General features: G+C 43.1%; 1 protein-coding gene across 1 annotated transcript in view; it reads right to left on the bottom strand.

Moving 5' to 3' along the window:
- vat1 (vesicle amine transport 1) overlaps nt 1-16539 on the bottom strand; it is a 31863-nt gene extending 15324 nt beyond the window's left edge. The window contains exons 1-2 of the mRNA XM_028598657.1: nt 15813-16539; nt 9682-9889 (exon numbers count right to left, since the gene is read on the bottom strand). Coding sequence (XP_028454458.1) covers nt 9682-9889; nt 15813-16238 — 634 coding nt within the window. The 5' untranslated portion in view covers nt 16239-16539. The remainder of the gene's footprint in view (nt 1-9681; nt 9890-15812) is intronic.
- Between the last annotated feature and the right edge of the window lie 624 nt (nt 16540-17163).

Below are 17163 nucleotides of genomic sequence, written 5' to 3'. Positions count from 1 at the left end.
TGACTGTTCTTCCTTTGGGCATACTGTATAAGAGTCATTTAATGGCAATCATATGTTTGTCATCAGTTTATATTTCACAGACTGGGTCATACCGTCCTTTTAGTAGCCACCAAGCTTTGTTTAGCAAGCCATCTGTAAGTAAGTGTCAAGGAGTAATTTATAGGTAGTTTAAGGGGCAGTGGATTTATGCTATACACTGATATGTGATAACACATGTACTTGTATACATATTTTTACACATACAAACACTAGTGAATGTGCGTCTGTTTGCCTTTTACACATGAGCAACTGTCTGAGGTAGAAGGGAAATCAAAAAAAAGTGAGACAATTAATATACATTGTCTGAGTGGGGGTAAAGAGCTGTTTTTACTAAATGGCTCTGTCGCATAGTAGCGACCTTCACATGCAGGTGTGAAAAAGTGACAGGATGATGCATCCATTAATCCCACGTACTTACAGCCAGGCACTGGCATATTAATATTTAACTAACACTGCTGTCATAAACACAGTGAATCCCCTTCTGTTTCTGCTGTATGAAGTCAGTGAGCAATGGAAAAACAACCTCTGCAGAAATATTTATAACCAGGCCTTAAACCATTATTTAGAGGAATAGGACAAAAAATATTTGAAATATACAGATATCTTTTATTTCTTAAAATTTGGGTATGTAAAAACATATTTCCTGCCAAAGAAATATAGTGCCTAGGGAGGAAGAAGGTACCTGTTTCTGAATCCCCTGAGAACAAACTCCTGATCGCCCATCACAAGACTGTTGAGCTGTGCCAAGAACCCCTTACTGCTCCCCACCCACACACCCACACACCCACCCACCCCACACACACACACACACCCACACACCCACCCACCCACCCACCCACCCACCCACACCACACACACACACACACACACACACACACACACACACACACACACACACACACACACACACACACACACACACACACACACACACACACACACACACACACACACACACACACACACACACACACACAGAGATCACAAGGGAGAGAGAAATGGGGCTGCAGCCTTGAACATCCTGAATGGCTGATTGAATTACCTTATCTTTACGAATATGCACAGAGATTAAAATATTTACCTTTCTCTATCTCTAGACTAAAATCATCTTTGTTGGTAGGGGTTGAGTGTGAATTATGACCATCCACAAACACTTTCCTCGGGGGTAGTAGAAAACAAATTCTTGCTGCTAATTGTATTTGCTCTCCTCAGGATTCAATTGAATTGTTTACACTTGGAAATTACATAGGAAATGTCAAAAAGCATCCATCTATCCATTTTGTTTTTCTCTTTCCCGCTGGAGAAACAGGATACATAGGGTTTTGTCTTCCTCTGAATCCTTACATACTCGCATTTTGGCACAAATTGAACTTGGCTTCCATAACTGCGAAGAGGAATTTACCCCAAAACACAGTGGAATCCAGACTGACACTGAGGCCACTGTCATTGCTCCACATCCAGAGCTTAACAACAGGGGTGGGTGGGGACATCAGAAATGTTTTTCTTATTTATGAAAAAATAATGGGACGGACACATCTGCCTCGTCCCAATTAATACATCCCTCATCGACAGCTCATGTTTCTTGTCAAAATAAAAAAAAGAGCTCACATCACAGCATTTCTTCAAACTGTGTGAGCCAGGCTATGATCCTAGGTGTTAGTCGGGGGACGGATGGTGGCCATATGTCTACTGTCAACACCAGAGTGATGACTGGGCCCTTGTGTCTGAGCTCCATGTTGTTTTCTTGTGCAATTTCTTTTGCATTTATTTCCACAGTTCCTCAAGGACTCTTGTCTTTCTTAACCTATCATTAGCCTGCAGTGGTAGTGGCTGGCAAAGAATGAAATACAAACGTGGACCCAAGCATCTCTTTTTACCCAAACTCGCTGTGGCTGCGCTACAACATCAACAAGCTGAACCAAATAAATGAACTTTTTATTGCCACTTTGTAGAGTTCAAATGAGTCCTGTAACGGTGATAGGAGCTGTGGTTGGCGGTTTGTGAACATTTACTCTTGAGGTATTACTCTGCATTATGTAACCTTGGTGTTTTTTCTGGGACGACTGTGTAAGTGTGTGTGTATGTGTGTGTGCACACACTGTGGGCTTGAAGAGCAGTTTAATGTGCTCTCTCTGATGGTGAATTTTTTCTTCGTGCAGCAGAGAGGAAGCCCATTTTTATTTACTGGGTGAGTGAATTAAAAAAAAAAACATCATTTGCTGAAGGTGGTCCCTGTGATTCACTGAGTAAGGATTCTCACACTGTGAACTAACCCAAACACAGAAACACAACACACATGCACATAATATGCATCTGTGTGTATGGCCCAAAACAATTTATTTCTGACATAAGGACCTTTCTTTCCTCACATGAACCCAGGTGCAAAATGAAACACAAGCTTGTGCACACTCATCCAGTTTCACACAAGCAGGTGTCCTGACACAGGTTTCACATACACCTGCGACTGTATGTGGTGGTTAGGGTGAGGGGTGGGTGGATGGGGTAATTTGTCAACGGCTGCAGCGATGAGAGCGCGACGAGCGATGTGATTGGTGGGGTAGGTTGGAGGTTGCCCTGGTTTCCCTCTCCTATCAGTGCAGCTGATCTGCCGCCGGCGATGCCAGGCCTGGGGAACACAGAGACGGTTCAACCACGCAGCCCAGACTCCCGCTTAGTGGTCAGACTGAATTAGCATTCTCTAAACTAGGGTAAGACCTCCAGAGCAGACAGACCGGGAGGAGAGGGAACTATTTTCAAGGCACATCACATTTTTTCATGGCTCCCAGGAACAATGGGTCCATAAAAGACAGAGTTGTAACTACACTTGAGCTAATGCTTAAACAGCAAGGGACTCTGTCAGCTGGTATATAATAAATGAGAACAATAATCTGTCTGGGGGAGTCCTAGGAGAAATAACATACATAGAAATCTATATTTCTTTCCTTATAGCTCACAAGTTTTTTGCAATTACCCAACCTCCAAAAAAATAATTTGTTTCTCATTTTTCAATCCCATCTGCAATCAGCTATGCACTGAGGGCTCATATGCCTGAGGCCCTGCTTCAAGGTCTGACAGCAGTCATGAAGATCTACACCAGGATAGGGCTCTCCTTCACCACACCCAAGAGATCCAGCCACCTGTTCCTCTTGCTTTAAGCATTTACAGTACACCTCTGACAATACTTTTCTAAGATTGTGGTACAGAAAAGTTTAAGGCCACCTTCCCTGTCAGACACAGCTAATAGAGTCAGTCATTTAATTCCAGAAGTTAAAGTCCTGTTGGTATTTTTTACTGACAATGTTACATGATAGAGCAGGACATTCTGTTAATGAGAACATGCATAAGTAATAACATATGTGGTTCTTGTGTAGCTAAAAACTTAAGGAGAAAGGTCAACTGCAGCACAAACCCAGAGGAGCATGTCAGTAAAAAACATCCAATTACAAACTTAAAATGATATAATGTTTGTGTCAGCAAAAGTGAATCAAACCTTAAGATCAGGTATAGCAGATAGAAGTTCAAATTAATGCCATTTCAGATTGAGGGTCAATTTTGGATGAATTTGGCGACTATGGTGCATTTCTTTGTTCCCAATTGCAAATGTGAAGCATCCTGAATTTACCACAGCTCTGCACGCCCAACTGGCATCAGCACAGTATTTAGAGCAATCTGTCATACCAAATAGACAACCGAAAAACATGATTTCTAAGAAACAAAGTTAAAATAATTATAACTGATGGCATTACCATAAACCTATAATACCATTAAATTATCCAATGGCAAAAATGACTTCCAGAACCAGCAGCTCAATTTTATAGATTGCCATTAACAAGGATTTAACTCCTTAGCTGTGACTGCTGTCACCCATCACTCTCATGGGTATATTACACCCACATGCAGCAGCTGGAAGCCACTCACATCAATGGTTTCTAGATAATCCTCTACGTAACCTGGTGTAACTCTATCCTATACACAGACACTCCAGCAAGAAGCAGCTGCAAAAGTATGGAAGCCACCATAATTGGCTGGTAGGAAAAATAAAAGGTTTAGTAACGGTCAGCTTAAACAGCGCTCAGGATGTGTGGAATCTAACAGACAAACCTCAAACACACTACTGTGGAGCTTTATGACAGGAGATTATTGATAATTTGTTATTTATCAAGTTGGAAGACACAAACTCTGGCAGAATCGCATCTGAGCCATAATGTCACACAGGGGGAGGTGGCTGAGGGCATGAAGCAAAATTATAAGATAAATTGATGACACGGACTCCTGTACCACCACCTAATTTATATTATGCATTCCACATCTGTAACACAATGCTTGACGTTAGCCTGCAGTCAATTGAGAGCTCATAAATAAAACCGAGGTGGACGTCATCATTGGATGCAGCAGAGCCCCTTATGGATGCAGGAATGTGTAGTGTGGGTGTGGTGGTGGGGTAGCCAGCCAGGGTTCATAAACATTCGGACAAGTTCAGGGAGAGGTCAGAGGAAAGGCTGTTGGCCGGGCACAGTAGAAGACCCACGAGATACATCCAAATGTCACTGAACTTTCCCCCACCCAAGCCCTCCGGGGAAAACAAAAGGAGAAACGTGTACTCGTTCCCCGATGACGAGGAATCAAGCACGGATATGGCGAGGTCACGCAGAGGGAGCGGAGGTTACGGAGAGCCGGAGGGGGAGGAGGAGAACGGAGGATGCAGATGTGCGGTGCGTTGGAGAAGGGAGGCACGATGGGAGGAAATACAACAAGCTATTGTTTGGAGAGAGAGGACAGGAGCAAACCCACGGGAGAGGCAGCTGAGGACTATTCACCAGAGTTTACACACACACACACACACACACACACACACACACACACACACACACACACACACACACACACACACACACACACACACACACACACACACACACACACACACACACACACACACACCACCAGTCGAGCATTCTGCTTTGGTCACCTGATTGGGATGGCTAAAGGTCACCATGCTTTTGAGGAAATGATATTCTTTATGGAGAGCTCTTGGCATTACATGCAAACATGGAACACTGGAGAAGCGATAGGCATGAGGATGGATACCCATCATCATCGCTCTGTAAAAGCACTCGCTACAACATGCTTCAACAGGTTATTTACCATATAGAGCTGTCGTTGAGCTTTTGCACCAGCAATATTTAAGATGAACACATTTATGATGATCATTCAATGTGACCGGCTGCAAAGTTATGTTGTCATTTCTGTTTTTTTACAACCATACCTTAGTCTCCACTCTGAACAATTTTACATTTGATCTAAAAATCTATTACATTTAGTTTGACATGCGACATGACATTTTGGAAATTTGCTTATTCGCTCTGACTTAGATGAGAAGATTGATAGTCTCATTTATGTACAGTACTCTCCAGTACTATATGTAGCTGGAGCCAGCAGCCAGTTAGCTTAGCTTAGCATCAGGACAACAGGGAAACAGCTAGCCTGGCTTTGTCCAAAGATTAACAAAAGCTCTGTAATTGACTTCTATCTCTCCTCTGTTGTTCTTCCTCAGTTTCTTCCTTGTCTCCACTACTTAAGGGTTCTCCTTATCCTAATCAAGGGTCTTAGGATAAACTGTTAACTTGTGTAACTCGTAAAGCACTCTCAGACATACAGTATTAGGGATTTTGGACCATATGAACAAAATTGAACAAAACATAAATGAACAAAAATGACACTATTTATTAATGACAGGGTCACAAGATGAAGAACCTGACATAGCTTCACTGAAATCTCTGAAATACCTGTTGAAGATGACGATATTACATGAATATTATTACATGAATATTATTACATTTTGTAATTGTTGAATTAGTTATTTGTTTAACACCGATGTTCCAGGGGCTTTGGACACAAAGTAATCAAAAAGTAATTGAAAATAGGATAATCGTTTTCCTGATGTGGATAAATCAGTGGATTACGTCCTTATGAGAATAAACAAACTTTTTTTTGTGACAGAAGAAGAAAATTGCTCCTCAAACACAGTCTATGGCTGCTGTTTGGTAATCATGATTAACAAACCGTACCATGTGAGGGTGAAAAACTAATTGTTGTCTTCTCTACTGCCTCTACTCCTCGGCTGAACAAATAGGCCCAGTTAATCTCATGTAAAAGCTTACTATTTTATCTTTGCAAGACCTGGACTGATCTAGCAGAAATGTAATGTTGTGCGGCAGACATGCCTGCCACACAAAATCACTACTGTTTAGTTGGATGCAAAACTGTATATGCAATGGTCAGTTGCAAAGTCTTGTGAGACAGTCTGACGAGTTGAAGTAAAGCCATTCAACCACTGTAATACTGTGTGTGGTTAAATGGGCTGTTCACTGGAGCTGTGGGCAGGGTTGAGTAGTAACAGAGTACTTGTTAATTACGGTTTCACAATCAAAATACAAGACATGCTCAGTTAGCTTTTGATGCACTACTCAGTATGACACGGTGTGCCCTGCTATGACATGAACTTCCACGACTACCTTCAAAGTCACTGTTCCTGTTCATCACACCATCAACCGGCCCCGTCAGACACCGCCTACCAAGAGCCTGGGTCTGCCGAGGTTTCTTCCTAAAAGGGAGTTTTTCCTCGCCACTGTCGCAACAGCCACTGCTAATGCTTGCTCTTGAAGGAATTACTGGAATTGTTGGGGTTTTGGAATTTAAAGAGTGTGGTCTAGACCTACTCTATCTGTAAAGTGTCTCGAGATAACTCCGTTATGATTTGATACTATAAATAAAATTGAATTGAATTGAGGCGTTACTTAGAACTGTTTTCACTGCAGACATCAATTCTTGGCAAACGTTTAAACTGAAACAAGGAATTTGTATTGAGACAACAGTGGTGGTTTTCTACATTTACATGTGACACATTACAGTCAAATTAATGAAGTGAGTGCAAAGTAATCAGAGTTCATTACTTAGGATGGATAATACTTTAGTGGTTCCAAACCAGGGGGTCAGGATCCCCACTGGGTGTTTCAAGATGAAGGGAGAAAAGAAAATGTTTGTATGAAATACTGTAAAGTTTTAGCTCTTCAGGCCATTATAAGATATTCATTGGAGATAATCATAGATGGGAAAATCTCTTTGATCTGCATACAACTCAGACATACGTGTGACCTGAGGATGGACTGTAACAATATTAAGCCAAAAAGGGAACCACACCCTTAAATTACATTACTGTAGTGCTGCAACTAACATTTATTTTCATGATCAATTAAAGCAACACCAAAGATTCTTTTGTACCTTAAAATAATGTTTCCAAAATCAATCAACCAGTTTCAGTGGTTCACGGAACGGCACTTCCGCATTCGCTTTGCGGCCCTCTATCAGCTATAACCGCACTGTGCAAGTTCGGCCAGATCGGGTTGTGGATCTGTAGTTCGAATGACAGCAGTAAAGGACAATTCCGCTTCCAACCTGTAGGGGGACCGAAGAGTTCAGGTTTATCAGTGAATCTGGTTTGGTTCTGTAAAATGTCGAAAATGCTACAAAATGGTTGTTCAATTTCCCCAGAGACCAAGGTCTGTCATGCCATGTCTTCAAATTGCTTGCGTTGGGCGACAGTGCAAAACCCAAAGATATTCAAGTTGACAGTGATATAAAACAGAGAAAGCAGATACTCGATACATGTTTGGCATCTTTGCTTGATAAATGACTTGACACAAACTTTTAGTTAATTATCAAAATTGATTGTCGATTGACTAATATATTAAATAGATTCCTTGATATTGTCACAAATACACTGCTATGTTACAATTTTGCTAAAACAGCCAGTTCCAGAATTGGAATACATTTAGTGAGGAACATATGCCACCCTGTCTGCAATTTCCTTCAATATTATATAACATATAATATAATAATTTCAGACTTGAGAAGACAATCACAATCTCATTTTCTCTCTCTGGCCCTGTCACATCAGATACTTTTGATCTCTCTAATCAGAGAATATCAGGAGCATTTTTTGACAGCCTCAAGGGTTTTAGACCACCCCCACCCACACTCAGCTTCCAGCACCATGTGAGCCATGCAGCCCCACGACGGAGGGAGGCGAAGGATGTGCAAATCTCTCCCACCACTACGATCAAGTTCACTGCTATTAACTTTTAAAGTCTCAATGGAGGGGCGTTGTAGAGCATACAGTATGATAATGATTTGCACATGCAAAGAATGACAGAATGCAGTGAGGCAGACTGTTAAGCAAATGTTTTTGTCATAGCCTCAGTAATGTGCTTTTACACTCATGATGTCCGGACAGCTGGCGAGACAAGACTGGCAGCCTGCCCTGAGAAACCAGAAACCGCCGCCTCGACCAAACCAGTGGGGGAAAGTGTCTCACACCACACTTCCACAGCATTCCTCCTATAGCAAACATAATCTGCACAGAAAATCTGGCAAGATGAGTGACATCCGCTGGATGAAATGGTGAACGCAAACATTTGGGATTCCTATGCAAACCACAAATCCCACAACTATGAGTCTGTTAGCTGTCAGTCAGCTCTGGGGAAACTGCACGGTTTAAATGGTATTCTTACATATTCATTCCTTTTGAGTGTTATTGTGTTAGTACCAAGGGAAGCATCCACCTGGGTTGGCAGCCTACTACAGCTCTCTGTCATTTTTTTTTGTCTTACAGAAAGAAAACGGGCTCAGGTTTCATCGTGTGCTTGATTCTCTTAGCCATCCACGCCCACACACTGTCCCAAATGCCGAGGGATTCCTTTCTCACTCCCTCTGCACAGACAGAGTAGGAACAAGAGGAAAAGTGTAAGTTGTACACCGGCAGACAGCGAGAGAGAAACGGGGAGAGAACCATTTCTTTTTGGCTAATGCACTCCCCATCCTCTCCAGCTGGCCTGATTGTGTAAACACAGCAAAATCAAATGCTCTCAGGCTCAGTGCATCACACCCCAAAACAGGTGTTTTTACTCCCTCAATCCCCATCTTTCCCCCACCCACTCACTTTGAACTTTGACCTCACAGTCCAGGTGGCAGGTGCTCCAGTATTAGTGCAGTCCTAGAGAGTGAAAAGCACTGAGCCATATCTCATACTTATGGACAGTGGGACCTTCTCCAGCAGCCATAATTCATATATTAAAAAAAAAGCATAAACAGGAGGTGCAGAGAAGGAAGAAGTCTGGTACAGTAAACATTCAAAAGGCGTTTCCTTAAAGTCATAATACAAGCTTTGCATCGTTGTGTTGAGCTTCTGCAGAGGATTTCAAAAGGATTCTCTAGAGAAGGCTGGTGGTAATATACTAAATTATTTGTGATTTGTGTTGCTGCTAACTACAGAGCAGTTAGAGAGAGTCCTGGGCTGACATACTAATATTAAATTGATTATATGTGGTTTTCAGTTGCAGGATTACAACATAAATCGACAGTTGGTCATAGATACTACAGCAACAGTAAAACAATGTTTGCTTTGGTTTGTGAATGAATTATTAATCAATTTATAATGAATTCAACCCTCACTGAAATGTGTGACTCTTTCATGAAGAGTGATTCATCCATTCCCAACCTAAGATTGACACAGATTAAAAGGGTTTATGTGTGTCCTATGTGCGTGTGTGCCGTGTGTATCCTTCTCTGTGTTTGTCTCTTTACCTGCAGCAGCGTGGATGAGGACACTCTGGTTGGGTCGCAGGTTGCCAAAGTCAAACAGCATCATATAGGCAGTGATGTAGTTCACAGGGAGGGCCGCTGCCTCCTCAAAGCTCATGCCCTCTGGGATGAGGAAGGTGTGGGTTGACGGCACCACCGCCACCTCCTGCCACAGTCCAAAGCGGTTCAACACCATCACCTTATCGCCAACCTGGAACAGAAGGCACAGGAAGACAGGGGGTAAGAAGAAGGTAAAGAAAAGGACTCTTTGTCTGTACCTGTTTCCAGTTACTGAAAACGATGTAACTTTTTTATAATAATGAACGTCCGTAACATTCAAGCCATTGCCAAATAAGTTGCTACAAAGCTAGTCAAGACTATCGGCTCCACAAAACTATCTCTGTATTTCTCAGTATGGCTATGTTTAGAAATTGGTGTCTTCTGGCAGAAACTCGAGTAAAGATAATTATCTCCTCTTAAGAGTACCTCATGTTTTTTTTTTAATCCTCCGTGTCCTCCTTGGCTACTAGCAACTGTGTGTGTGTGTGTGTGTGTGTGGGGGGGGGATTCCTCATGAGGGAGACAGAAACTACGCACTAGCTTTAACCTCTGCCGTCGGACAGTCTGGCGAGGTCAGTGACTCGAGTCTGTTCGAGATCGTATTCCGAACGAGCCGCCATTATGGTCGGTTTTGAAATTCGGGAGAAGTGACGCGTTCGTCCAATCAGCTGCCGGTATTTGTTTTTTTGGGCAACAATACAGATTAGCGCCGCCTGCTGTTATGGAGACATATTACGTCTTGCGCACACGCAGAACGTACGCTCAAGTCGGCGTCACTTCGGTGTGTTCCGAGGCACTTTTTTGACCAACTCGGGGAGGCAGTCAGTCCGACTGACTTTTCTGCCGACAGTCGGCCGTCAGGTTGGTGTGTCAGAGCCTTAATGCAGTGATCCCCAACCAGGGGTGGTTGCAGACAGTGGTGGAATGTAACTAAGTAAATGCACTCAAGTACTGTACTTAAGTACAAATTTGAGGTACTTGTACTTGAGTCTTTTCTTTTCATGACACTTTCTACTTCTACTCCACTACATTTCAGAGAGAACTATTGTACTTTTTACTCCACTACATTAATTTGACAGCTTTAGTTACTAGTTACTTTACAAATTCAGATTTTTGCCCACAAAACACATGTAGGTAATAAAATACGATGTTTTATTATAAATTAAAGTCCAGCTGAAATGATTATCCGATTAAACACAGAACTGTTTTGATTGACTGCTTCTAAAATGTGAGGATTTTTCTGCATTGAGTACTTTTTACTTTTAATACTTTAAGTACATTTTCCTGATGATACTTTTGATACATACTTTTACTTAAGTCACATTTTCAATGCAGGACTTTTATTTGTAACAGAGTATTCTTTACAGTGTGGTATTAGTACTTTTAGAAATAATGAAGTGACAGATGAATCAGGGTAAAAAATCTATTTTTTGTTTACCATGTTATATATTATCTTTCGGAACCACCATAGTGACAGTGAGGAAGCCACAGACATCATTCACTGTGCTGTACACCACAATCACCATCTTGTTGTGTTGTGCTTCCAAACACTTCCTATCAAAGCAGGATCCCCCGATTCACAACTGTCTCTTTCCAGAAGGACAAGCCTCGATGTAAACGTATTCCTAGCCCCCTCACTGACCAATCAGGAGAGCCTGCTCGAGGGACACAGGAAACAGAGGACTGCAGCATTATAACTCTCTTCCTGTTTTCTTCCTCCCCCTTATTCACCCCTCTCGACATAGCTCTCCCTCCTGCACTGTTTCCATTCTCCTCACTTTTTCTCTTCCCTTGTTTCTCTTTCACTTCCTGACTCCTTTTCCCCTTACAACTTTAGAACGTCTTCCTTCCCCTTCTCCAGTCCCTCGTCTCGTCCTGTCTGTGTCTCGGTCATGCCGCCTTCTTTGACGTTCTCTCTTTCCTCCCCATTTCTTCATCCTTCACTGTCTCATTCTGTCTGTAACATCCTCTTTCTTTTCTCTTGCGAGGAGTGTCCCGTATCTCCTCTTCCTCATCAGTGAGACAGGACAATGGGGCCCATCTTCTCCCCTGGCTTCCCTCCACTCATCAGAGTCCTTGCCAGATTCTTCCCCATGGCTGAGCATAAGACAAGCGCTCTCCTCCTGGGAACAAACCCTCTCCACCCGGGCCTCTCTAATGGTCTGGAGGGAGCAATGCGCCTCGCTGTCTATCCACTCCAATTAGAGAGATCTCCCTCTTTCTCTCCCTTTCTCCCTCTCTCTTTTCATACCCGCATCTTTCTCTCTGAGGTTCGACTCATTTGGTTTATTTTCAAACTCTACTTTCACTTTTTCACCGTGGGCTACTTCTCTTTCCTCCCCTTTGTTATTCATGCTGACTTGCTCTCTCCCATCTACAGCTGAGATCCTCCCCTCCCCCTTTTTAAGTCTTCAAACTCATCAGCCTCACAGGTTTAATTAGGGGTGCAGTGTGGCACAAATCAATAGGTGAGGGAGTTCAGGCTTTTACAGGAAACACATAAATATGACTCACAAATCACATTCAAATGCATCTGCAGCTACTCTTCTGTCTTCTGTGCCCACGTAAAGCATGTGAGTTACTGTCAGTCACACAGAATCTTGGTAGGAACACTGAAGGCCAAGTGAGCTAGCCTTGTGACAGTTCTGTTACAACATCTTCACAGTGTGACTGACACACACACACACACACACACACACACACACACACACACACACACACACACACACACACACACACACACACACCCTTTCTCAGCCTTCTTGCCACTGCATCAAATGTAGTCACAGTTGGGGTCAGGAGTGCGGGGACACTGAACAAAGACACTTCCAGTTAACTGTACATGAATGGACTTAATCAGATGGTGATTCAATTTTGGGTTATGCAGGCCTCCAAGTCAGCTGCTTCGTGGCTCTGAGCTTTGATGATCTCAGCAAAAAATTATCAGAGAAAAAAAAAAACAAAGAATGAACCGAATTTCTGATACAGTGTTCCTGAGTCAGGTTGAGGCGAAAGATGGTTAAATGTAACACCCACACGAATATCTCCCTTGTGTCAGAATAGGGGTTATTGTGCTTTGACACAGTTTGTATGATGTTCGGATAAAGGCCGCGCCCTGCTTACATACAGCAGAGAGGATGGTAACATAAAGAGAGGACAGCATGATAGAGGGATTCACTGACAGAACGATTGACAGAGGAAGAATCAAGAGATCATAAGAAAGACAGAGAGATAGTTAGTAGGAAGGAAGGAGGGATGGAGGAAATACCAGACTGACAATGTGGGCCAGGGGGAGATAATTGAGAACATATGGGTCAGATCCGACCAAAACTCACAGAGGGAGAGCATGAAAAATGAAAAAAAGCAGGTCAGGAAAAAAAGTGCTGATGTTTGGTGTCAGGGGAGCTTCGGTGTGATTTGTAATATTTCCCCTCGTCCTCGCTTACTCACTGTTACATTTTTCCCCACAGTCCCTCTTAGGTCATTTCGGGTGAGAGCACTGTAGCATTACCTCATTCAACTTTATTGTCCCCCTCAAGGGATACTTGTTTTAAAGAAGTTATTGAAATATAATGGAAGGCATGCAGTGGATAATACATAAACAAATACAAGAGGCAGCAAGCAGGAAAACAATAAACAAGACAAAGACAGGGAGACTAGAGGGAAACAATGGTGCAAGTGCTTCCTTTATTAAATCTGCAAATTTCTAATTACATTATATCTGGGGATGAGTGTTGTTTGATTTGTTTCTATACATGAGTTTTGATACCAAAATGGCATGGATGTGTGCATAGCTTTGTGTACACTGTATGTGGAACAAACTATTAGACACACCTATTATTGTTTGTTTGTCTGTGTGTGTGTGTGTGTGAGAAAGAGAGAGAGAGAGAGAGAGAGAGAGAGAGAGAGAGAGAGAGTGTGTGTGTGTGTGTGTGTGTGTGTGTGTGTGTGTGTGTGTGTGTGAAACAGAGATAGATAGGCAGACAGATAGGGCTGCAGTGAGTGATGAGCCTCCCAAAAATTCTGTGCCATCAGGGTCAGCACATTCCCTCTGAGTTGGCTGCCAAAAGATCTCAGAGATCTCCATCCATTAGGAAGATTGGCTCTTAATTCTATAAGCTAAGGGCTGCAAGGGGATGTGGGAGTGTGAGGCCTTGATGACAAGCTGTGTGTTTGTGCGTGTGCGTGTGTGTGTGTGTGTGTGTGTGTGTGTGTGTGTGTGTGTGTAATGTGTGACCTTTAAATCCAATCTACATTACTGACAATGTGGAAAGAAGCTATTAAGTATTTTAGAAACACAAGGGTCTTAACCTTCTATGATGTATGGCTGCCATTGGCTGACCTGTCACCAATCATATTCCTATTAGTCTGCATAGATTCCCCATCCATAAGGATTTGGCATATGTGCCACTCCCAGCCAGATGCACTGATTCTGCATTTGCATCACACATCTGATCAGCCTGATGTTACCCACGGACATTAACTGACTGATGTGAGAATATGTGGTGCTCTTACAACAAATGTCGTGAGTCATCACTGGCTTATGTGTAACATTTCGGCATTGTAGTTTAATTGCCTTACAAAAGCGTTACTGTGGTGATGCCACCAGGAGACAGACATATAGGCCAGTGACTCATCACACCACTTCATTCCTTGTGGCTGAACATTAAAGAAAAGCTGTTGTATTATGATTGTTTAATTGACTTGGCTTCATTGTCTGTTTGAACTTTAATTGTGATATATTTACTCTAAATAAGTGTTAATATTCTCTGAATACAACAGAGGAGATAGGCTGTCTGTTGACAATGAGGGCGAGTGATGCTATTTCTCACACCATGCTGTCGGTTGCGGCGCGCCTCGCCCTTTCCACTCGGTGAGTCTGTGCGCCACCGTCACTCCCGGTAACAAAAGGCGTCGGTGACTTCGGTCTCCGCCACCGGTGTCAAGTCAGCCATATTAATAACTGTGGCATCCGGCCATCGTCTCCAAAATAAAATCCCTTATTAATTAACACTGCAAGCGAACTAGGAGTAGCAAACTGGAACCGAGGTGGCATTTTTGTTTAGTTTTAACCAAAACGTTATTTTAAATAAAAATACAGTTAAGATTTCAACTTTAGAGGATTAAATGCCCCAAGCAGGATGAAGAAATGCACACCTATTGCCTACATGTGCACTGTAGCTATATGACCAACTCTGACACGTCCATTAAGCTAAACATGTTTTCCATAGCTACTCATCACTCCTTCGTGAATTCCGTATTGTGCACACATTTTCTTTAATTTATCTTCTTTTGCTACAATAAAAAGGCAAAGGAAACTCTCCGAGGTGACTATTCAAAGCTTTCATTTTGAAGGCACAGCAGTCTAATTTCCGGTCTTATTCTGTCTGCTTTGACGCAGCTCTCCGCGCCTTGGCACACATCAAAGCGCAGTAGGCAACAGCGTAGGTGCTGCAAGGGTGGTAAGCATCCCGCAGTTTATGTGTTTATTTAGACTTAAAACTTCCGTTGCGTATTATCAATGAATCCATCTGCATCTAGGCAACTATTTTGAACTTGAAGTTGCTCAATCTAAGTGCGCACAGTTCAGCGCAATTTGAAAACCGGGGGAGACAAGAGGGGCGACGCCTGCTGCTGACTTCATTGTACTCAACTCGTGTCATTTACACACTTTGGGCTTGTTCTACAGATATTACATACAACATGAACACAATAACAGGCGTCATGCTTTCCAGTTTGAGATAACAAATGTATCTTTATGCACTGAAAAGAATGAATAAATGAGCACCAATAACAGCTCAAACATAAACTATAGATCAATATTTATGATTAACCTATTGTTGTGTTAATTACCTGACCCAATGGCCTATTCGCATTTAACGTTAAGTCATGAAACTGCACAGCACAACCACCACTGCCTGTGCAGCGAGCAAAGCCTGACACGCCCATACCGATGTAGCAGTTCAGAACCAAAAAAAAACGAAGCGAGGCAAAAACTCATCACTTCAACAATAAAACACACACAGAAAAATGAGACTTAAAAGTGGCAGGATTAAAGCTGAGAGTGTGCTTACTTTTCGGTCCGTCACTTCTTCCCCCACAGCCTCCACCACCCCAGAGCACTCCATTCCCGGGGTGACCGGCGGGGACGGCAGCCGGTCGTAAAGCCCCTGCCGAGCCATCAGGTCTGCGAAGTTGAGCCCGCAAGCCTTGACCCGAACCAGGACTTCGCCAGCCTTGAGCGCCGGCTTGCCCTTCTTCACCTGCAGCTTGACTTTATCATACCCCCCGTAGCCGGTGAGCACCAGAGCGCGATAGGTGAACGTGTCCTCCTCGGGGACCTTCTCGGTGGCCGCCGCGGGGGTAGCCGTCGCCTCGGCGGCGGCGGCGGGTGCGGGCTCCGTCTTGGGCGGCTCGGCTTTGGGTTCCTCGGCGGCTTTGGTCTCCTGCTTCTGGTCCACGGCGTTTTGCTGCTCGGCAGGTGCGTCCTCTCCAGACATTGTGCAGGGAGTTGTGAGTCAGTGATGAGTCTAGAAAATGACTTAAAGGCTTTTTTTTACACCTCGTGCTTTCGTTGCCGTGGACGGACTTGTTGTTTGGTCGCGTATGCTTGCCTTTGCGAATAAAAGAAAATGCGAGAGTCAGAGCTTCTTTTTCAGCAGTCTTGCATGGAGACACAAACCCCGACAAAGTGGGCTGATCAGTGGCCAGTGGCTGTCAACGCCGCGCTCTGACAGAGTGTGAGTGGGACGAGACAGAAGGCAGGCTGGAAAACACGGAGAGAGCTGATGAAACCCAAGGAATGGCGCCTGTGATTGGGTGGGTTTGGCTGTCTGGGTAGGGCTATAAGATAAGCCTATATTGCAGCAAGCAGAGAAGTGATTTGCAAAAATGCACATTATAGCTTAAAGGCAAATTAAGTTGAAGCCAACCATAGAAAAACCCTTTTGAAAAAATATTGATTACGGCAACTCTCCATACATATATTCAAATTAAAATGTAATATTGTAAGAGCAAAAAGTCACTATAAACTAAACACTGTATATTGATTGTTAATTTTGAGCTGACTGTGACATATCTTCAGAATACACTGCACTTCTGCCCCTCAGATGTGATGAAATAGAAGAAACAATGAATTGATAGGCTAATGATAATGAATTAATATTTCTTTCAGCAAGTATTTGCTTATTTCTGACTGTTTACTGCTGCTTGTTTTACAGTGAGGCGTGTGGTGCTGGAACAGTAGGAGCTAGAGGAAATGTCTGTTTATGCTGCATATTCCACAGCAGGATTTGCAGGAACTTTGGGCTCGCATATGGCTAATTGTTGCAACTTCCCTGCATAGACAGCTCAGAAAAATATGAGTTTGTGTTGAGCTCATGCCAGTTTTTGATTAAACAATATAACCTGCTTTGTATGATTCAG

Source organism: Perca flavescens, chromosome 15, assembly GCF_004354835.1.
Source record: "Perca flavescens isolate YP-PL-M2 chromosome 15, PFLA_1.0, whole genome shotgun sequence".
In the NCBI taxonomy this organism is placed as follows: domain Eukaryota; kingdom Metazoa; phylum Chordata; class Actinopteri; order Perciformes; family Percidae; genus Perca; species Perca flavescens.
This window is presented reverse-complemented; position numbering and strand designations above follow the sequence as displayed.